We start from the raw sequence: 24,457 nt of genomic DNA on the forward strand, positions 1-24,457 counted from the left end.
ACACTATTCGAAATAACAAATTTTCTAATCATGTGTTTTCACTTGTGATTTTCACTGATGCATCATAGATGTATATTAACACATTCCATGCCAGAGTTTAATCTCATAATGTACTCACCAGTGCCAGCGTTTTATTGTTGTTTTTTTGTTTTTATCATGTCGCCACAGACCTCGCTAAATAAGTTAAAAGTGCGCGTTCATTTGGTTCTAAACACACAGCGGATCCGTGAGAAACGTCCAGCGAAAACAGTTTCCAAATGCGAGCCGCCATCTTGAAGCTACAGCCGATACACGCTAAACAGTGATCAGCGAGGAGAAAAACAACAAACCGAGAAAATCGAGTTTTAAACAGGATCCCAGACAGGAAGCGGATACGATCGAAAAAACCGGAACCCGAATAATTCCGTTTCCGACCGAAAACCGGAAACGGAAATGGATCAAAAAAATTCGGAAAGTGCACCTTGGGCGATTAACATGGGAATCGGCGGTTCGCGTAGATCTACGCGACTGGCACGCTGCGGCTTTAAATAGGTTCGCGTAGATCTACGCGATTGGCATTCAATGTGTTAATGTGTAGCACTTTATGAGTGAGTGTCGCACAATATATTTTCAAATGGGGTTCAGTGGCCAAATACATATAATAAAGGTGCTCAGGAGGGCAAGGGTCACAAAACTGGTAGTCTTTAGTCTGTATTGGTGAGTACCAGCCCAATTCAACCACTGTCTGTAACAACTGTCTGTTAATCCATTAAAGGCGGGAAAGCATCTATTCTGTGTCATTTTATATTTTAGCTGTAATAAACTTGATATGGACAATAGATAAACATTGATGGGACCTCTGCTGCCACAAACAAAAAGCTAAAATGTGTAACAATACACAGAGAAGGACTCTCCCTGAGTCTGCATTCTGACCTGTGAAATTACAGGATAGAAGACGTTTTTGCACTATTTCTGCAGGATATAGTGTTGCCTTACTGAGCACTACTGCTTATGGCTTAAAATACAATTTATTCATATTGAATATTGTTACATGTAATAATACTGAAAGATACAGTCAGGCAACCATAGTATATCATAGTCATATTCCACTTTGCCAAGAAGAACTATTGCCTTTTAAAGATAACAGTATATTTTCTATTTTTTCCTGTCTTCTAGACCCACCGCTTTCCATTACCCACTGCAGAAAAAGCATGGAAACTCCGTAAGTAACACCAACATGACTTCTTCCTTTCTTCCAGCAGCTTATGCAAAGCACTCTTCAAGCTGCAATCCATAACTGTTTTAGTGAATCAAACATTATTTTAACCAATCCACAAGATACATGTTAATACAATATAACTAACACATAATGCGGTGGATGGAGGTAGTCTCCCTGCTCTTCTATTGAGAAATGTAGATCCTGTGATCAGGTATGACCACTACTCGTTGACAAATTGCATGGAGCTCAAAGCGTAATATTTCCCCTGTCCAAACAGGCTTTTCTGTCTTAGCCCAGCAGTAGAAATCTGGGATCTCATGCAGGAGACCTGTGTTCAAATCATTGGTTGAATACAATTAATACAGATTGCAGATTTAAGCCTAATTTAAACTCCATAGATAGCTTGATGTGTTGCTTACCGACACGCGAGACCATCATACGAAAGAGTATAAACTAAGCCGAATGCTGAGCGCACACTCAAGGATTTTCTAATCTTAGCCGATTATAAAAATGATTCGGTCAAGTTGTAGGACCACACAATGCAACTTGATTTCAGAGGCGCGCCATTCCAGGGACCACTTGATCTCTCACAGTAAAAGTTGTGTCATCAAACTTGACTTAGATATCTACAATAAATATCTCCGCTGTCCGGCAGGAACCAGCTAACTCCAAAATGTTCATTTTTCAGGAAATGAAAAAAACAAAACAAAAATGGAGTTAGGAGGTTTTGTTCATCATTGATAAGAACAGCTGAATGGACCTCCAAGCTCACAATGAGGTTGGAGGTCAAAAGGGGGTGGAGCCTGGAGTCAGCCTAAACCAGCTAACTCCACCCCCCTTTGCTGGAGTTAGCTGGTTTAGCAGAACGTTTGAGGATCCAATGGAGTTAGCTGCTTTTGTCAGAAGCACTATTTAATACTTTTTTGGTTCAATATTTCTTTTTTACCAACACACAGACGGGGTAAAGGGTGTTCAATAGCACTGATTTATGGAAAAAAATCCTGCCGGACACCAACAAATTCTTAACCTGACTCAGCCAGATGGGGGCGGTATTGAGTTTCACAATACACCCTGCATCTGGGATCGCTCAGGTAGTAAAGCAACCCGGCCGCTGCGTGTACGAACCAATCAGCGGCTGCTAGGGGCGGGATCATCCAATCACCTTGCCAAGTAGCTTGAAAAAATGAAACGCCGTCTTGCATCGATTCTGCGACCAGAGTCTCAGATGGAAGTAGGCTGTGAAACAAAATGTGTGTCGCAAGCTTCTTCCATTTGGCAGTCAGGTTAACGAATTCTACCTGTACAATACCACTATGTTCTGCACATAAACACAATTTTGTAAACACACTGTTAAGCTCTGTGTACTAACTAATGAATGAACAAATACACAACATTGCTGGATGTTACATGCATTGCATGTGGGTGAGTTGATATTTATAGTACAATTCAAAATCATGGAGATGCCAATTTTGTCCGTGACTTTATGATTTATGTTTGTGAACCCCTCACACCACAGGATCATTTGGGCAAATGATCTGACCAGCCTCAAATCGGGAATGACTCTGTGATTGTCGGGAGGGGCGAATCAGACCCAAAATCGTCCCAATTATCCTCTGGTGTGGCCTGGGGCCAGTATTACCATTATTTTGTCTTTACTTGATCATAATTATCGTAGTCTCAGTGGCTTTGTGTTTGGAGTGTCGCCCTGAGATTGGGAGGTCGAGGTTCGATCCCCGGCCGCGTCATACCATAGACTATAAAAATGGGACCCAATGCCTCTCTGCTTGGCATTCAGCATCAAGGGTTGGATTTGGGGTACTAGCGTCAAGTCCAGGGGGTGTACTTGTACATTAAGCAGAAACAGGAGATAGGCTCCTGACCTACTGTAGTATGGGCCACATGGCTCGGCAAGACTTACTTGATCATATGAAAAGCTTTGAATATTTTGTATATATTTTATAATAGGGCATTGTGATAAACACGTTTTGTGTTTATGTATTGTAAAAGTACACAGGAAACGTATACAGGCAAAAATGACAAGATTGAGTTGTGATATGCTGCTCAAAATCTAATGCTATGAAAACTTCCATACTTTGTAACACAACACAATGAAGGTCTAGAAGGGTGTGCTCAGTAGAGCATAAAGGGACCCGGGTAGTGGGGGAAGGGCTATGATAAAGAATGTTGATTGCCTTGTGTCAATTGTTTCTATGGGGTCAGATTGGAACAGTTCTCAGCGGCCCCCATATCTGTTGAAATGGGCAAAAATAATAGCTGATCAGTCTGTCTATGAAAGTGATACAAATGAAAGGGACCAGCATGATAGGACCAGTCCTTTTATTATTTATTTAGGCTATTCATTCATTCATTTACAGATTTTAAAATATAGCGGAAATAGCATATCTTCAAGCTCACAAAGCATCACTGCATTTAGTGAGATTGTAGATCAGCTATTTTCACTATGAATGCAGGTGTGCCTTGAGATTTTGACTTGCCCATTGGTGTTCCTTGGGCACAAAGTGTTTGAAAACCACTACTGTATATGTAGCATGTTGGATCATTGTTGCATCACTGCTGAGGCTTTCTGCCTGGCACCATCTGCACTATACTGTACTTCTCCAACATGTGCTTCTTGGGCAGAAAAATACAAATATCGATCACGATTCACAAAATGATCACGTGATAACCAAAACTTGGTTATCACGTGCCATTCCAGTCTGTGTGGTGGAAGCTCAAACTCAGCAGAAAGGCAAAAGGCGTGGTTATCGTTTTACTGATCCCTGGATGGAAATTTGCGAGTCATAGCAGCAACAGCAGTGAGAATAAAATACAAGAGAGGTACAGGTAAAAGTAAGAGTAACTAGAAAAGTGCACTCAGTACAACGCAAATCTCTGTCCAAGAAGCTGTGTGTGTTATATAATCCTACTTCTCGGCTAGTTGATTTTTAATCCAAAAGCTATTTTATGCATTCAGTAATTTGCATCAATCATTCTTGCCGGATCATTAATCCCTCTGGAAGTAAAAGCGATATGGATATGCAGTAATGAAACTTGTGAAGGCATACAGTATGCACTGCTGATTAATAGACAAATGGCATTCTATTGAGGGAAAAAAGAGAGCAGAACTTTGCACCACACACAAAAAAACAACTAATAAAAAGTAATAATTAAAGTAAGCTCTAGCATTCCGGTGGAACTTAACATGTTTTGGTATAAAATTAAAAAATGTTACAATTTTACCAAGAAATCACACCCAGACCAATGGCTAGTATCCACAAAAAGAGGACCTTTTTGTCATCAAGGACACACTGAGGACAGCAGTTTTCTTTTTTTCTTTGTTTGCCTCAGTGTTGCACTCAATATTCACAGACTGGAGCCAACTAGCCTGGAAACCAGATGAATCTGCCAGTGCAAAAAAAATAAAAAATCCCTCGACTGATTAGTCTGGCCCTGCTCGGTTGTGATTGGATTTCGCTGCCCCCGAAGTTGTGGGGCACCAATCAGGGCCCAGTATGCAAATATGGGGCACAGGTTTATCCCCAGAGTTTTTTTTATTTTATCCGCCGCTTGGAAATGCAGGTTCCACACAGAGATTCCAGACTAATATCTAGTATCTACACAGTGATATTAGTCTGGCCATGCCAGGCTAGGAGCCAACCGGTGGGAGTGTAATACCATCTCAACATAACAACCTACAGCCCTTTACAGTACAGTGTTTGAAGAGGAAACACTTGGAACATGAGACGGCCTGTACAGATCAAACACTTGATTGTGCTTTTAGCACAAATAAGATCAAGTGCAGAAGATAATGGGCGGAAGCAGCGACCACTATTAATGACTCTGCTTTAACATCATCAGCATTATCTTGAAATGCTGCGGCTACGTTTTAACATTCTGCAACATGTACTAGCAACACCAGAAACAACACAAGCAAGACCATAATATACGGAGCAATCTGGATGCCATGGTGCCATGACCAAAGCAACACTACAGGAGTAATAAGTTAAAAAATAAATGTATTTAATTTTCTAACCACGTATCTTCTCCTTATCCTCGACTGGGTCACACACTATTCTTTGATAATCATTTAACAAGACAGTCTCAGTTTCTTTTGCCACAGGGCCACGGTCAATTGCCACAGGCAAGCTTATGTGGTGGTGGTAGTGTGTGGTGTCCATTCACGCAACTTGATAGTGAGAGAACACAACTTTGTGTCTGACTTTCTGGGCTGGTTCCTCTTTGGTCCAGCAGAAAACAGACTCAGGTGACATTTTGGCTTGAGGATAGCTGTAACTGGATTTCTGATGCAAAATTGTTTTTTTTGTAGAATATAGTGTTAGTGAGTAAATACTATAGTAATAGTGTGTGCGTGCACGCACACGCACAGTAGATAGTAAATGACCAAATTTTGTTAAAGGGCTTGATACACCTTCAGAGTGTGGCTGGATGCCACGATACATTGTGTATACTCTGTGTCCTGTGTCCTTCATGGTGACTCACAGATTGAAACAAACTTAGAACAAAATAAACAGAACTGTTTCAAGGTGCAGTGGCCACATCATTACCCGTGTCTGTCGTTTCTCTCCTTCCTTTTATCTCCTTATTCTTTATGCTCCACGATAGGCCCCCTCCTTTCTTATCTTACAGCTGTTTTCACTAACATTTCATTCTTTGTCTTTCTTCGTCATATTTATGTCTTTCACAACTTTCTTATTGTCATGCATTTCTCACTTTCTCTCTTGCTTTTTACTTAGTTTTAGACACTGCGATGCTTCATTGACAGCCACTCCTTGTCCTCCCTCTTCTCTCTGCCTCTTGTTGTCTTATCTCCCCCCTTCTACAGGAGTCCACTTAGCCCCCTTCCTGGTGTTGAGCCGTACTGGGAGGGGCTGGACCCCAGCAGGTACAGGCCCCCACCCTCCAGCCCTCAGTGAGTCTGCCCACTATTGACCCCCATTTTTCAATATCCTTGGCTGCACCACCCCTTTTGCACCTTGGTTCAGCCCCAGCCCCTCAGCCTCCATTAGCAAGCTGCTAACTTTGCCCGCATGTTTCTGGTCCAATGTCCAGTGGCCAACAAATAAACTGGTCTGGCACATAAGGCTTTTCAAGTGTCAACATGCACTCAGCTTTTTTGTGGGAGAAAAAAACTAACAATCTGTTCGGAAGGATCGACATCTGCAGCAGTTGGTGGAAACTCCCCAAGTTCAGGGCTACCTTTTGAGATGTATGCTTAATATGTTTCTCTCTTAAGGTATTGATGAATAGGCTACACAGCCATCATGCTAGTAAAAGGCTAAATGCACAATGAAGAATGACAGAACTTTTGCTTCAACTTCACAGTCATCCCTATTCAAATTAGGCAGCACAGATAGTATAAGATTTATTCACCCTTCAATTGCTTTACGTTTTTGATTTTATCGTGGCTATCACCTTATGCTTCACCCCTATCAATGCCATGCAACACATTCTGATCAACACCTCAAGGTCAATGGACTTGCAGTGAATTTTTATTCTTATTTGTGGATTAAGAATAAAATCGATATTTGGATGACCAGCTGTGGTGGTCATCTAAAGATGTCTGCATTGCTGCATAAATTAAAAGTCAACTCTATTCAACTTTGGCTAACCTTCGGTGGAATAGAGCTCAGCAGAAACATTGAGCTGTACTGTATGTGTCATCGTAGCTATTTTTATTTTTATTTTTACAATGCTAAACCATCCTGGAATGAACTGAGCTACATATCTGGGAATCAAGATACAAGTAAAAAAAATACAGGTTTTGTATGAGCTCTTAAAGGACCATACCGGCATCAATACATATCATTTTCTATTCACAGCGTCGTCCATATATTGTACATAAACAGTTCATTTCCTGTTAATGGCTTTATTTTTAGATTTTGCATTTACTCACATTTTATCCAAAGGCATTAATACATTAACAAAATGTTGGCTAAACAACATTGCACAGTTAAGAAGTCATGGACATCTCATTTGTATGTCAGACTTGTCTCGGGACTATCTCTGGGAATATTCAAGGTGGAAACCTTCCAATTGAAAAATAGGCTGTTTTTTTTGCACAGGCTTTATTCACTATGCCCTATGCAGATGGAACAAATCCATTATTTAAATAATGTATCCATTAATTTGCCAAATAAATCCATTAATTTGTCAGATACAATGTGAAATGGGGTGTGTTAGCTAATGTGGAAATGTTTGTTTAAAAAATTGGGCTTTACAAAAACTTAGCATTTAGGGTCAAATTTGTAAAATAAATGTTTTCCAAAAGATAATAAATGGAAACAGATTAATTAATACTCAGTTAGCATGCTTAATCAAGCTACAGCCCTCCTGGTATCAACTAGCTAGCAAAAAAATAGCAATATAAACTGTATCATTTGCTTTAGGCTACTATCTGCTTGTTAAGTGAAATATATTAAATATAAAATGTATTCACTCCAGTATAGTAGTATTGATTATATTATAATCAAAACTTTCTTTATAATCAAAAAGTGTTGGCAGTAGCGCGGGCTGCACATGATGTGAGACTGTAGCGTGCAGAGGGTTGCAATTCTACTGAATTCTTACCCAAAAAAATGCCTTACAAAGTATTGCCTTTGTATGTGAATTATATGATATGATCTATGTTAAGGTATTTTCTATTGAAATTGTGCACATCAAAAAAAAAAAGAAAAAGATTTCTGAGATGAATATGCCTTGGAAAATGTGTGTAAAATTTCCAGAAATTTCCCCAAAACATTACATTAAAGCTCATACTCTCATACTACTTTATAACTTTGCAAAAACATTATGACACATTGGATTACCTAAAAGCAAGTTTCAAGTAGATTTTCATGCCATACTGAAATTAACAATCCAATGGCTTTCTCAAAAGTCAAACAACCTACGGTGCTTTGAAACATGGTCTATCATGGGCTAAACCAGTGGTTCTCAAACTTTTTCATGTCAAGGACCCCCAAATTTATATGCATTTGGCCATCTGAAAAGATTTTTCCAGGGTCCCCCAGTGAAAAATTAATACATTTCAAACATTTTCAAAAATAGCAGATATACAGTACAACCTCATAGCGCTAGCTTGTTGATCAGCTATTTTTGAATATTCAAAGTATCAAATATGGTTACAGTGGTTAAAATGATTGTGACGCTGTCAACGCCATTAACTAATTTAGCTGGGGATCCCCTGGTACCCCCCCCAAGGACCCCACTTTGAGAACCCATGGGCTAAACATGCCAGACCACCGGTATGGTCCTTTAACTTCGACATATTACTTTTTTTCTCAATTCATCCTCTCACTTTCAATAATAGCACATTGTTTTTCACCCTTTCAGAGGCATAGTGTGATTGTGACATTCTTTTCACATTTACATAATATGCAATACAATACATCTATCACCCTTATTTTTTTTATTTCACAGTATATGGCTCTCAGTTAATCTTAAGAGAACATTGCTGTGGTCTGCGTTGTATGTGCCCGTGTCCTTCCAATTTACCTTGCAGGCAAGAGATCCTTGAATCACTGCCTCCTTCCTCCCAGCAACCTGCAATCTAATTAGTCTTTTTGACACCTTCGTATTTGGTTTCATTCAATGTTTCCACCCGCCCCCCCCCCCTCCTAGATGCCTTCATAAATTTGCTTTTAGCTATGCTTTAGTCATTTGTATTTACTGTAGTCTTTTGGATTGTTTGAAAATTCAAGAGTATTTAACCACGATTAACATTTAAGCTTGTGAAGATTATGTCAGTGCCAACTACTAGTCATCATATGAAGTGTAAATAGACAAGTACTGTATAATGTGTATTTTAATAATGCATAATTGTCATCATAAGTACAAATGTTGATTTTATTTATTCATTTATTTTGGGCAATTGTATAGCATCATTAGTGAATCCCTGAATCTACATTATTGGGTGATCATTTTATGATGTAGTAGCAGAAATTATATCAACTTAATTTACATTTGGATAAGTAAGCAATATTACTGCACTTACTGCATATTGAGTATATACTGGAAGAAGATTATTTTCTGAGCAATCTATATGTTAACAAAAAACTAAGCACATTATTTGTTCAAGCTTAAAATAACATTTCTATTATGATTAGCTTTAGAGATGCATATGTGGCTGTGATTGTTTATAATGATATTAATTAATAGTTAAAGATTCTTGATCTATCAATATTATATTACATTTTCGTTATATGTACTGTAGATGTGTCTCTGTGCCTTAAAGCAGATGTGCTTGGGCCAGAATCATGTACTGTACCTAAAAAAAGATTGCCTGAATTGCATGAATAATGTAACTTGTTTTTCAGTGACTTTGAAACTCAGGCCCTCCACTGAAAAAAAGAAAAAAGAAAAGAAAAAAAAAACAGTTATGTTGAGCACAAGCCTTAGTGATTTTGAAAAATAAATAAAAAAAATACATTTGAAAAACAGCCATGCCCAAATGTTGTATTTTATAATTAAATAAAGTTACTGTGGCTTCAAAACAATTCTTGTTTTCCCTTTTCTCTTTCTTAGAGAATAAGTTGTCATTGGTATCAGAATTTTCTCTTTTAGGGATATTGACTCTCTCCTGTGTATAATTATGTGCCATAACATTGACATTTAACACATTCCCTGCCAGAGGTTTTTTTTAATTTTACTTCCCCCAGTGCCAGTGTTTAATTTTTTTTTTTTTTAAAGCCGAGATACAGGATTTTAAAGTAATAAGTTAACCAAGGAGTGAATGGAGCTAGAAATCTTTGGATCGTGATATCTCTGGTTCTGTGTGGATAAATTGAAAAAAAAAAAGACCAAATAATTATTATTTTTTTGAAAAACGGTTATACTCGTGGATGGATTTTTTTGGCAGTAAACGGGTGTATTTTTCATCAACGGTTATACTCGTGATTGGCAGGTAAAGTGTTAATGTGGCTGACAGTGATAAAGTGTGACTTAACTACAGAGGTAAAAGTTTCTCTTGTCCTGATTTGGTCACCTTTAATAGTCCGGGTGATTTCGATCTGGTCTGGAGAGATATTTGGCACTGAATGGACCCTTGTGATGATCCTGTAGTGTGAATGTGTTATACTGCCTGATGTAATTGCAGACTAGTCTGAGCTGGCCTAATAATTTCAAATATGTTTTCATTCATCATGTCTGGAATATGAGCAAACTCCTGTACAGAGAGTACAGGGTAATATAGCAGTTAGGAGTTGCTTGATCAACAATCACATGCATGCAACAATGATTGGAATAGTGTTGTATAGGATACTGTGGCATTCAAGTCTCTCTATTAGCCAGTAGCATTGCATGCCTTTGAGGGTGCAGTCTGCGTAATTATGGAAAAGGGTGAACTAGTATGTACATCCAGTGCAGAAAAAAAAGGAAAACCGAAAAAAGGAAGAAATATCCGCACACATCATGCCTGGTTCATTGACCGAGCCGTCCTGAATAAGCAATTATTATTGAGAGCCTAATTTGTAGCGTTGATATTTCTAGCTTACTCTTTTAAATTATACAAGGCTGGCCCTAGACTTTTGGCAGCCCTATAAAGCAAGATCATGCTTTGGGGCCCCCTTGTCTTTATGAGTGATAAACGTTCTGAATTCCATATCAACAAATATACTGTTTAGCATACAGCGTTTAACATGGTTTGACATTGCATTGGCATCTCCACCAGGGCTTCCGTAAGAAAGTCACTGTTTAATTGTTTGTGTATTGTATTTATTTAGTCTGGAAATAGGTTGATATAAGCGTAACACATACTCATACATTATTGGGTTCCTCTGAAATACTCAGCTTTAGCAAAGCAAGGCAAAGGAATTAATATAGCACATTTCAATACACAAAGACATCTCAAACTTGAAAGTGCTTTACATAAGGCATAAAAGGCATTTAAAGCTGCAATCCGGAAATTGTTTTAGTGAATGAAATGCTATTATGACCAAACCCTATGGTAGAGTTTGTTAATAAAATACAGTAAGGTGGATGGAGGTGTTCTCACTGCTCATCTGTTGAGGAATTTAGATCCTGTGTTCAGGTAGGAACACTACTGGTTGACGAGAGGTATTGCCTGAAAAGTATTGGACATGAATCTTACGGATTGCAGCTTTAATAAGAAATAAAATAAATAACTCCTAACATGGTGGAGAACAACCAAAAGTACTCTTTAAAAGTACTTTCTTTAAAGGTGACTCTCCACCAAACAGACTACTTCAGACTACAACAGACTGCAACAGACTGGTAGTCTGTTGGCAAAAGTTGGCTTTTAGTTCTACACAAGCAGTCGGCCGATGCGCACAGTGTTGTGCTAATGCATTAGAGCTGGCAGGCTGGCCTGAAACAGAGTCCTGCACGGGTCCAATTTTGACAACCCACGCCCGCCCCGCCCATCAATAATCCGATCCGTAGACCGACCCGTCACCCGTGATTATATCAAAATACAAACCAGACCCGCCCCGCCCGTCAAATAATGGACATGTTGTCCGCCCGTTTACCCGTGATTGAAATGCAGTAAAATGTAAATAGCCTACAGACAGTCACTCAATTTAAAAGTGTGTTGAAATGCTTTTAACACAAGATAGCAGCCTTCAACAATAGCGCAACATTCAGTGGTCAAATTCGTTCAGAAATCAAGAACGGAGGAGCGAGCTTTCCATATATAGCCACGCACGAGAATGGGCATACACGTAGTACGCATGTGTCGTTGTTTACATAGTCAGATGGTTTTAATTTGAACGTTTTACAGGATGTTCAATGTGTTTTTGTGAGTTAAGACAACTGACCGGCGTGCTCTATGCTGGCGTGCTGTTTTAAGTTACACAAGTGACGTTGTTTGGGCGGAAACAGTGCTCTCTGATTTTCACAAAAAATTTTACCCACCCGCGTTTAGTTCAGTACCTCCCCGTCCCTGTACCCGTGAAGTATATTTTTCACCCGTTTTCACCCGTCAAACGCGGGTACCCGCCGTTGCAGGACTCTGGCCTGAAAGATCCTGCCAGTGTTGCCAGGTCTGCTTATTATAAGGGACTTTGGGCTTGTTTTCCTGTAATGTCGCTTGTAGATATTCATAGTTGCAGGTTGCTTTTGTTTGGGCTTGTTTCCGAAGTGTAGTTGCTTATTTGGGCTGGCTTTCAAGATTCTTTTTGAAAATAGCTGATTTAACACATTGGGTGCCAGCATTTTTTCATAACAACTTACGTTGGGTGCCAGCATTCTCCCCATTGACTGCGTTTTGCTGTTTAAGGCTCTAGACTCCACGAGGAGCAAATCCATGTAAAAAAAAACATCCATTCATGTTGCGCGATGACCCTGGCTACAGCCTGGAACGATAACATTTCACTCGCGAGTTACAATGGGGGGGGATCGCGCATCGCGCATGACCGGTTTTCCCCACCGGAAACAGATTCGGAGATATAGGTGTTTTAAAGAAGGAAATAGACAGGAAGTGGATGGGAGCCATGTTTTTGTTTCCGGTGATCTATCTGGCCTATCCTTCTCAAGATCACAATGGGTACTCCCAGAGCTGCTCTAGCCCCGCCCGTGTGGAGAAAAACGAAAAAAACAAAAAGACATATTTCACGGTCTGGACCGTGTTCGGCACCGGACCGCTACTCTGCGCAAACACGGTTCAGACCGTGTTTGGCACCCGATGTGTTAATAGGGCTCAAGTGGTGAAACTGGTCGCTTCTTTTGGGCTTGTTTTCATAGACCTGGTCGCTTGTTTCACTCATGGAATCTGGCAACACAGGAGCTTCTGCATCTCCCCCCTCTTCACTACCCCACGGCTATCGACAGCTGTACCGGTCGGCCCAAAGACTGAACATGCTCGGTTTCTCATCGACGGGTCGATAGAGGTCCCGACCTGACGGAACGACGCTATCCGACAACAGGTTGTCGGCAGCAGACGCTTTCCAACGCTGAGTCGGCCCAAAATCGCTGTGGTGGAGAGCTGCCTTAAGTCTCAGATCTTCTGAAACGATGTGTGGCACAATAACTAAACGCTGCCACTGTGCCACACTATGCATATATGCAGTATTAGTTCTGTGATGGGCCTGGTCATAACAGAACCTATAGTCATATGTTAAAAACATGTATTTATAATCCAGTTATCGGCTATGGGGCAGCTGAATGGGTAGAAAGCCCACCTGGGAGGCAGAAGGTCCCATGTTTGTGTCCCACCGGCTTAACCGCTAAGTGCTTAGTTTGTGATCAACAAAAAAAACATACAGTATAAGTCAACAGATGGGTTGTGTATCAACATTTGTATTCCTTAAGTCATAGAGCATTGTGCTATCCTGTATGTTGTATGTTGATATAGAGGTCAAATCTGAGCCTGTGTTTAGGATGATTTTACCCCTAAATACTAAATACAGACTATTAAACAGTCCTCTTCTTTCCACTTCAACACTTCAACGCAAATAAATGTACACACTTGCCCTTTATTGTCTCTTTCACCAGTAGCCTACATAAAAAGTTAGGGTTAGGTGTTAATGACACCAGAGCATTAAGATCGAGTTAGAAGTATTGTTGATGTTATTATTCCTTTTGAGTCAATATGATTCATTAAATTTAATTAACTGAATGAGCTGACACAGAACAGATAGCTATCGTGTTGTCTTCAACGTCTCCTCCTGACATCATCAAGACTTCTTGGTCAATGTGCAGATTAATTATAACTAGCTCAAAAGGTATAATGCTCACATTGCCACAAATACCATAAATACACTACCTAACAAATGTTATTGACTTCCGTAATGTGTACACTAATGATAAGAAAGAAGTACTGAAAAATGAACAATATCAAGTCATGAAATGCTATTATGTGTGTTGGTGGCCACTTCATTGGGTATCTTTTTGACAGAGATCGCGTATTCTTTGTTCCACAGGTCGTCTTCAGGAAAGGTGAGTCCAGAGAGTGTGCGTTCAAAGAGAACCCCATCCGAGTCTTCTGAAGATGGCCATGTCAAGAAGGCACCCATAAGTCCGGGGAAGAGGGAAGAATTGTCTTTATACAAGAAGACGAAAAGAGCAATAATTAGCAAGAAGTATGGCGCCTCCAAGTATGAAGCTGAAGCGACAACGCCTATAGAGCTTATCAGCCGAGGCCCTGATGGACGCTTCGTCATGGACCCTGATGACATGGAATTGTCTGTTAAACCTCGGCGAATTGAGGGTTTCCCCTTTGTGGAAGAGTCAGACCTCTATCCTGAATTCCGGCAGTCAGATGAAGAGAATGATGATCCCAGGCCTTTACCGCCAATGATGGCCGCCCTTCGTCCACACCAGATTTCCCCAATCTCCAGTCAGGACTCCTACATGCAGCCTCCAGCCTACAGCCCTCGCTTCCAGAGGCCCTTGGAAGGTATGACCATCATGGACAGCAGTCGGCTCCAGGCCACAGGGCAGATCCGGGGTGCTCTCCATCACAGGGCTTTTTATGGCTACGTAGGCGCTCATGGGGATCATGATCCCCCACCCCCTTTCTACATGCCTGACAGCCCACTTAGCTCTGTCATGTCCTCCCCTCCATACCTTGCCGAAGGTCCCTTTGGTCACCCCATGATTCCTGAAGAGATGGGGGAACGAGAGATCCAACAGTATGCTGTCTCTGGCTTCCCCCTTCCTCTGACACTCACCTCTTCCTCTCGCTCTCCGGAGATCTGGCAGGGACTGGATTTTACATTTGCAAGTCTGGAAGGGCCCCACTTCATCTTCCCCCCACACCGCCCTTTGCACTTCCGCCACGAATCCCCCTTCCCTCCTCCACCTCATGTTCTTCCTCTTAGTGCTTTCCAGCCTTCCTCCCTACCAATGCCCACCTACCCAGCCGTTCTGCCACTAGAGGCCCCAAAGACCTACCCAAGCAAGTCTCCCAGCAAGTCCAGGCCTCATGGCTCCGCAGCCAGGCATTTAACTATGCAAGAGGCACAACGTCTAGCCCACCTAAGACACACAAGCCACGGTATGGGCGTTCCAATTTTGCCTTACACCGATCCAATGGCCCATATAGTCCCTAGCACATTCAGTAGCCTGGACACTCGGTGGTTTGACCCTACCCATCGTTTTAGCCCCCGACAAGCTCGTAGGATGGATTCTGGGATGCATCAGGTGATCCTCCAACCCTCCCGACTCTCACCCCTCACCCAGAGCCCCTTCAGCTCTCACCACAGCTCCCCAGAGATTGTAGTGCGTCCCCGACCTCGTCCTAGCTTTGTCCAACCTCACATTCCTCCAGAGATGTCCGAGATCACCCTCCTCCCCCCTTCCACAGTCAGCTTCTCAAAGAGATCTTCCCCATCCTCCTCACCTGCACAAGGCCGGAGTAGCAGGCGGGCAAGTCCCAGCTACCGCTCACACATGGCCTTTGCCACCTCCGCAACCAGCTACCCGTCCCAGTCCCCATCACCCCCCATGGAAAGTAGCAACATTTTTGGGCAGATGCCATCTCAGAGGAGGACTGAGGAGGAGATTCTTCCATCCGAGCCCTCTCCAGCCCAGTTGTCAGCTTCAGGGTAGGTGAACTAGGCTTCCAGGGAGGGATATTATTTGAGTCATCTGCCCAAAACATTATGATTTAATTATGTGACATTGCTCAAAAGAATTGAGGTATTTAAGGTCTACTTTGAAATCTTCAAAATCACCTTTGGGGTTATAACTACATTTTAGATCAAAGGCTCTGCATATTTTGTAACGCTTTTCATAGACTGCAAAATGTGCAAACTGTAAGAATTCGAATGATGAGCTTTGGGATTGCTTTAAAATGTATCAATGCTGCTTTTCATGTCAGACATCAATTTAGATGTATTCATCCATTGAATCTGTGAAGCATTGTCCGAAAATTGTCAATTGGAAAATATTGTTCTTCACATGTATTTTTTCTCTTGAGATAAAGTCATTGTGGAAAAACAAAATCCTTTGTGACTTGACAACAAAATGCATTAGCTTCACAGATTACATACAGTTACAGACCTTTTGGGGCTACAGTAAGTCTTTGAAGAAACATTTCCAATGCAATGTATTTGACACAAGCCCCTAAAAGCCTGGGAATCAGTGAGACATCACCACGGGAGGCTTGTTTTATCATCTATGTCATGCTTTACCCTGCTTTCACCTAACAGGAGGGATCCCATAATATGCATCCAATTGATTCCCCAGACAAAACAAACTCCCATTGTTATGTCTAGCTCCAAGCCTTTGAAGATGCCTTTATCATACAGAAGGATGCTTTAAGGAGAGCCCATCTCAGCAGGCCCTGCGGCCCATCCTCGTCCTTAGTAACCTGACTGCATGATCAACTCTCCCCATACCTCCGACCCCTACACCCCTCTCTTACCTCCTTACCCAGTTATCACTCCCTAACCCTCCTCTCTCCCACCCCTTCAAATGCCCCCCAGGAAACCCCCAGGTCTGACTACCAAGGGAAACTTGTTGGGCAAAGTGTGTCACAGGGCCTGTCCGCTTCTCATGTAATGCACTGTCTCCATCATTATGAACTAGGGGAAGTTTGGTGGTTCTTACCTGCTTTGTTTTTGATTGATCTCAGCTATCTGGGCAGCGTTGTTGTGACCAGGTCCTCTACACCGCAATAGGTAAGGGTTGGATCCATGTCTGAAAGGGGGGGGTTAGCAGGTGGGACTTTTTTGATCACTTCGTCCTTTAAAGGGGAATACAAGAATTTGGATCTGCCTTTCTTTAGTTTATTCCTTCCTTCAATCAGCCTTGCAGTTCTTTTCAGTTCTTTATTTTTTCCCCTTTTTTCTCAAAAGTGGCTATGCATTTTGAGTTCTGCAGTCTTCAGTACATTATGCATTCTGACTGGTATGCATATGCCATCTTGTAAAACAGGATAGGTAAGATATGTTTTCACCAATATGATTTCATGCTTGAGTGGTTTGCTAACCATGTTTACCTGCAGCCTGATAATATATTCATGCATACTGTAGGTCTGATAGAGCCCCCTTCAAATGAAACATACACAAGATATACTGTAAAACCTGCTCTGCCAAAATGAGTCTTTCAGCTACAGTGACGTCACGCTCTAGTACATGTGAATAAGGGAAGGGTGTGTGTGTGTGTGTGTGTGTGTGTGTGTGTGTGTGTGTGTGTGTGTGTGTGTGTGTGTGTGTGTGTGTGTGTGTGTGTGTGTGTGTGTGTGTGTGTGTGTGTGTGTGTGTGTGTGTGTGTGTGTGTGTGTGTGTGTGATGTGTGTGTTCACTGATTTTGGTAAAGCAGGTCACATAAACACTAAGTCAGGCAAGAGTAACCATAATATCAAATAGAAAATGGTCTGTCTCTTTTTAGCTGCTGCTGAATGAGTGAATTCCAACCCAATAGTGCTTTGCAAATGATGAATTGCATTAGACAGTCCCACCACTTGCATCACATCCATACGATGGCAGTGTGTTTTAGTAAAATTTAGTAAAAAGAAATCTGATACCGACAATAAGCTACTCTGACCTAGGGCTTTCACCGACTAGTCGACTAGTATAACCACTAGTCGACTTTGTTGGTACTAGTCGAATAGTTGGGGGAAAAAAAATGTTTTAATGCCATAGTAATGGCCCATCTTACTATTATTATTATCCTCCTGACTTTATTTTTTATCAAAAGGGGGTCAAAAGTATGCCCAATAAAAGCCTATTATTGGGCAATGGGGATCCTTGGAGATGCTGCTGTGGTGCTGTGATGCTGTGCCAGAAGCGCTTCCCTTAAAACGCCATAAAAATAAGGGCAGGAGGATAATAATAATAGTAATAAAGTAGTAGGATGGCATTAAAACAATGCCCCCCCCCCGAAAAAAAATATATATATTTTTTTTTTTGTAAAAAATAATAAAATAATAAAAAAAAAAAATTCGACTAGTCGACTAGTCGACTACTACTTGGTCAAATGAGTCGACTAGTAAAAATCATTAGTTGTGAATGCCCTACTCTGACCTACTACTTCTAATTCTATAATAATATAAGTCTATATGTGTTCTCTTTAATAGAGCACTCCCTATATGGATCTGTTCAAATGAGTTTGTAATGAATAAAAGCTGATAACTTGCATACAGTACATTCTTCAATTTAAAAGCAGAGAACAGAACTTTTGACAGCGTACTGTACATACCGTCCTGTAGATCTGTTAATATTGTTGTCATAATGTGGATGTGACACACAACTTTATTATTATTTGTGCTTTTAGTAAAGTTACCAAGAATATGTTATGGGCAAAGACCTTGTGAGAGAGGAAGAGTTAAAAAAATCTTAGCATTCTTCTCAAGCGTGACATTTTTTTTATTTTTTTTTATTCTAACAGATGCTTGTGTTACATATTGCACCAATTGAAAATATTTTAGACTTCTAACTCCTGGAAGTATTTTTTATGATTGGCGTTATAAATTCATATATTGTCTGTGTCCGCAGGGACCTGTCCTGCCTTGTCTCGCTGTGACCTCTTCTTCTCATTAACAAAAAAAAGAGGAGGCACTGTTGCATGTTCCCAACAGTGCTGAGTGCTGAGCATGTTTTCAGCAATCAGAGCCCAGAGCCTTAGATGTTAAAAATAGCCCAACTTTTACCAAAAACTAAAAGTGCTGTTCTTCAAATGCATTTTCAACAGTCTCATATGGGAACAGCAACCGCAGCAATGCACTGCACTTCCCACAAAAAGGTTCTTGATGGACACAGGGCTTCTGGTCTGTATAGGGAGCATCTGTAGAGAGCATGAGTCCAAGCACCTAAAGCCTGATTTGTACTTCATTACGCAGAAGTGTTGCGTTCCAAAAATAGCCAATATTCAAGCCGATATTCAAGCTCATTACATGTCATACTGGCACTGCGAGGCATTCTGAGCTTGTAGATCGGATATTTTCGGCACGTGACACCATTGTACAGAACGGAGTATAAATTAAGCATTCATACACAAATGCACTTACAAAACGTGGACTGCAGAACAGTTCTGATGGCCATTTGAAGCAAGTGGCCCTGCCAAAACCGCTGATGCACTTCTATTTATTATGAGGAACAGAGAATTAACCAATAGGGCATGTGAGGGGAGAGCATGCAGGGGACTTAAAGACCCCTTAGTTTTGAGTGATCTGCCCTTTTGAAGTGCGTTTCAATGTATTCCCCTTTAAAGTCGTGTTCCATGTGCAAACTGCCATGCATGCCATCGCTAAATATTGCTCTTCCGTTTCAAAAAAGAAAAAAAGAAAAACCTCAACAACAACTATGGATAAACTCTTGTTACATTTGTTGTCCTAGTGCTTCGCTTTTTATTTTTTGGCTTATTTTTCATTATGTGACTGTTCCCGAGTAGTCATTTCCCCTCCCGCCATCTCTCCCCCTGTCAGCATGGTGAAGCCCATTGTAGACAGTATCCATGTCTATGAATACATATTGATGATGCTTTGTTGCTCAGCTGTGATTTCCCCCCTCTACTAACGACCTTCGGTTTCTCTCTGCAGTAACGTTGGGAAGATGGCTCCTCTGTAAAAATGCTATTTGTTTTCTGTGCCTTGAGAGAGCCCAGTGTGTGTTTGTGGCAGAATCTGTGGGCTGCCATGTCATAAGTGCCTCCATGAATGGAAGGGAGGTCTGTAGACGCCATCATTAACCACTTAAACCCTATAGTTGACCGGAGTCCCCCAGGGCTCTATACTAGATCTGCTAGCATTTTCCTCTTCAACAAAATAGCCGATCTGCAAGCTCAATGTTGTGAGGCGTTGTGAACTTGTAGATGTGCTATTTTTGCCAAATGTTTGCCCCAGAATAGGGATGCTAGGGTTCATGTGGTTAAACAGCTGAGAAATATACACTTCACACCGCGGAAACATTTGCATCTGTTATTTTCAGAATGGAATGAATCTGATTTTGAAATAAGTATAAATGTTTAATTGTTAGGAATATTTTTATGGCTGTTGAAATTATACTGTTTTAAATTCAAAAAATATATTTTGTGATTTCTCCTCTGAAACTAACAGTGCAAATCGTACTACATTCTCTATCTACTGTATTTTTTTTTTATCACTGTCATAATTGTTTGTGATGCATTAAAAGGTGAATTTGTGGTTTCACAAATTGTGCTACAGTACTTTACTGCTGTTTGGATAAAAATGTTAGGATCAATTTGGGCAAAAATATCAAATGATTGGTTATGGCAAATTGTTAATGTAGAAATAAATATAGTTTTAGCCCTGCATGGTCATCAACAAAATTTCAAGTTGAAGAAACTTTACAAGCTATTTTTTTTTACTCATATTGTGAGAAGTTAAGTCTTTTGAGAAAAGTAAGGTCTTTTGAATCTTTTGAGAAAATGTTGGTGGAATTCAAAGTACAGCTCCTGAGGTCTCACATTGATCAATTGGCTGTGGTGGACAGTAACCAAGTACCAGTAACCACTACATTTCTAGGAAGGGAAAAAAGTATGTTATAGCTGTATTTCAACAGTGGAAAATAGCCGATCTACAAACTCTGTAGATCTGCTATTTTCACTATCATTGATATTTGTTGTGCTTTGTAATTTGTACTTGTGAATACTTTTAAAAAAAAGCAAGTACTCCAGTTCTTTAACTCAAGTACAAATTTGACAAGCAACTTTTACTTGTAGTTGAGTTATATTTGACCAGGAGTATAGATCTATACTTTGACTCGAGAAATGTAGTATTTTGTCCACCACTGGCCATTGGTAATGTTCAGCCCTTCTGGTTTAGCACAACCAGTGCTCTGCTGAGATGGTTTGGGTCTTGAATGTGGTGGTATTCTGTTTTTTGTGGACAAACAGGGGTCCACTTGGATGTGTGTGACCCAGGGTTACCTGTTTTTTTCCTCTCTCTCTTTTTCTCTGTTCAGAAGACGTCGAGGTGCGCCGACTGCCCTGTCAGGGTCTGAGAGGATGGATGCACTGAGATACCAACGTATTAAAAAGGCCAAGAAGATGATGATGAACAACAATAATTCCAAGACCAGAAGGAAATCGGGTAAGAACCATAAACTGTTGCCAAGTGTTTATTTACAAGTGAAATATTAAACAGTAATATTTGGAAATCATTGGAGCAATCAAATCAAAGTAGTAGGCTTCAAGCCGATTAGATATTTCATATACATAATTACTACAAATTAGATTTTGAAATCCCCACTGGCAAGTGGCAAACTTTACTCTTTTGTGGCTAACGTCACAAACCGCTTGGACGATCACCTCCATAATAGGTTAAGGTTTTATATATTTATTTTTCTACATTTAACTGACATTTTATAATAGAAGTCAATGGGGTTCGGATCAGGCTGAAACCTTGCCCAAATATGGAGTCATACATCATAGATATATCACAGATGACTTTTTCTCTGATGGCGTTCTGAAACACATCGTCCATCCAGTAGTGCCCACCCAGTAAAATCCTCAGGACTTTACTGAGTCCGGATCTCTTTCTGTCCAATTTTACACTCTCAGGGCTAAATCCAAACTGAGGGTTTTACTGAGTTGGAGCTACTGCATGGACAGTCAGCTGCACAACTCTCCCCTCTCCTCACTTCCTGTCCTTCCGACCTCAGACGGTGTCCTTTGATCGCATTTGACCTACTACTGTACCTCTTGCAATCCCTCCCTCAGGTGTCTCCATCTCTCAGACCCAGCAGGCATACACCTCTCAGGTACTCCAGCCCGAAGAAGCTCTCTACCTCCGCAAGAAGAAGAAATGGCCCATCCGCCAGGACCCGTATGCCCGCTTTTCTGCTCTGCTGTACCGCCGTCCACCCCAGGAGGACCAGAAGGCTATTTTGGCCTGCATGGACAACATAGACCTAGACCATGCCACCCTCCTCTGAAAAAGCCCTTCGGAATGAAGTCACTTACTGTACATGTGACAAACCCTGCTCTAAAATGCCACTAGTTACATCCCATTCAGACCAACAACCCTTACACCCTCAATTGAAAATATTTGCAATTCAATACCATCAAACGGGAATACTGCTGAGTTTCAGAATCGGAATATGTTATTCCTATGTCCTTGGAGAGATACAGTCAATATTAGTGAACATTCTCCAAAGTATCCAATAGTCAAATACAAAAAGTGAAACTATTGCTGTACACCTATCCCATGTTGTCATGACAATATGCATGCCAACATGCAGAATGATTTGGAAAAATGGACAAGATGACTGTGACCCATACTGTAAGTGTTCACTGGAATTTGAGTTTAAAAGACCAACGTTGAAGGTTTGTCTCCCCATTGATTTGATCCAGAGCTCTGGTAAAGACTCATCACTTTCATATATTGATTGGAACACCCGAGGCGATAAGAATATCATATAGCCGCAAGTAGAGTAGTATTCCCCTTTAAATGTGTTTGAAGTTCCGTATAGTAGATTTATAGGGATTTAAATCGACATTATAGCTGCCAGAGGTTTGCAAAGTTTTACTCCAGTGCAAAAACATATTCATTGATAAAAAAGAAAAAGAGGCAATACTTCATTAGCAACTCCTTTCTTCACTGGTAAATCGTTTAAATGTCGTTTTCATACCACAGTATTACTGTTCTCCTGTGGCTTTAATACGCTTGCATTATGTTTTCATGTGCTGAGCCATTTCCCCAAGAAGCCCTGTGGGTCTCAGTTTACAGCAACTCTCTCCATAGTGGTCGCGCACCTTTCACCCGCTCCAGCCAAGCGCCAGCAATATCCCTCTATCTGCCGATAAACTCGCCTCGCATTATGGGTTTTTCACTATACTTACAGTACCAAGTATACCTCAGAGCACAGGACACGAGACCATGCAACCACTTAGATCAGCCAGCAGAACTAAACTACCCCCTTTTTATTTGTTACCATTATTTACAATTAGCTATATCTATCAATTTATATAATATACATATATATTATTATATATAATATATATAGTATATAATAACTTATATATAATAACTGCAATAATTGCAATTTGCCGTATGTATGATTACCTTTATGACTATTTCAAAGTTAATAGTTGTCATATAGGCATGAAATCAAAGTAAGTGGTAAGTAGCCACAAATGCCATTGTTAATATCCACACACATAATAATCAGTCGTGAGCGATGAAGATCAGCGCCTCTTGTGAAAGGAAAACAACTTCTTTGATCTAATGTAAGGCAGGCAATTTCATTGGAATTATATTAAGTTATGCAGCATTAGAATGACACTACATTTAACCTAATCAATAATTTAATCAGATTAAAGAAAAACCTTTGATGGCAAGTCAAACAAAAACTGGAATCAAATTGTGTTTGAACAACTTACAATTTAATTTGATCTCCCTGCACAGTAAAATACTTGGTGTTCATTTAACTCCAAAAGAGAAGACCCATGACAACAGAAAATCGAAATTGCTCCCATTTCCATTTAGCTTGGATTAGCCATTTGCTCATTTATGCCCTACGGAATGTTTGCACTGGAGCAAAATCTTAGACATCGCCATAGTCTTTATTTGTACTCCTTTTTATATACTCTAGTTCCTGTATGGTAGATAGTCTAGACGGCTCTGAATCCTATTCAGAAAGTTCTATAGTAATGCCAAAAAATACAACCATTTTCTTAAAGTAATTAAACAACAAGCAAACTGAGAGCAGGATAGGATTTTGTGCCATAGTATATAATAGTATTTTTTTCATACAAATGAGAGGGCCTATTTCGAAAACAAACAAAGGCTTTAGCCTTAATGGAGCTTCTTGTTGCTTGCTTATTTTAATTTATTTTGTATTATTATTATTCATATTTTTTAGCTATAAAAGTAATTGCTTTTTGGTCATTTCTTATATTCATAGCCTGGACACACACACACACACACACACACACACAAATACACACACACACACACACACACACACACACACACACACACACACACACACACACACACACACACACACACACACACACACACACACACACACACACACACGCACACACACGCACGCACGTACGTTTGAGCTTCACAGTAAATGGCATAGCAGGGCTGCACAAAGTGACCCAATTAATCTGCCCACATACTCCATTGGGTCCAGTGGCATAATCTATTTTGTTTACATTTTACTCAGTTATAATATTTAGTATTTCAACTGAAAGTTTAAATAAGATTCCACTGATTGATGATATGTACCGTAATTCCAATTAGGAAAAGTGGCTAGTAGTAAGGTACTTTATTGGCAAGGCAGGGGATGTGCTATGACAACTGCAGTGCAAAAAAAGCTCAAATACTGTATATTGCACGATATAGACATCCTCTAGAACAAGTTACAG

At 40.5% G+C, this 24,457-nt stretch overlaps 1 protein-coding gene across 1 annotated transcript in view; it reads left to right on the top strand.

Moving 5' to 3' along the window:
- igsf9bb (immunoglobulin superfamily, member 9Bb) overlaps nt 1-22,011 on the top strand; it is a gene marked incomplete at both ends in the record, with an annotated part of 136,344 nt that extends 114,333 nt beyond the window's left edge. Inside the window, 5 exons of the mRNA XM_080434541.1 lie at nt 1,156-1,201; nt 6,042-6,128; nt 14,092-15,717; nt 21,040-21,167; nt 21,797-22,011. Of these exons, the coding sequence (XP_080290667.1) occupies nt 1,156-1,201; nt 6,042-6,128; nt 14,092-15,717; nt 21,040-21,167; nt 21,797-22,011 (2,102 nt within the window). The remainder of the gene's footprint in view (nt 1-1,155; nt 1,202-6,041; nt 6,129-14,091; nt 15,718-21,039; nt 21,168-21,796) is intronic.
- Between the last annotated feature and the right edge of the window lie 2,446 nt (nt 22,012-24,457).

This window comes from Gymnoscopelus braueri (genome assembly GCF_963280865.1).
Source record: "Gymnoscopelus braueri genome assembly, chromosome: 8".
Taxonomy (NCBI): Eukaryota; Metazoa; Chordata; class Actinopteri; order Myctophiformes; family Myctophidae; genus Gymnoscopelus; species Gymnoscopelus braueri.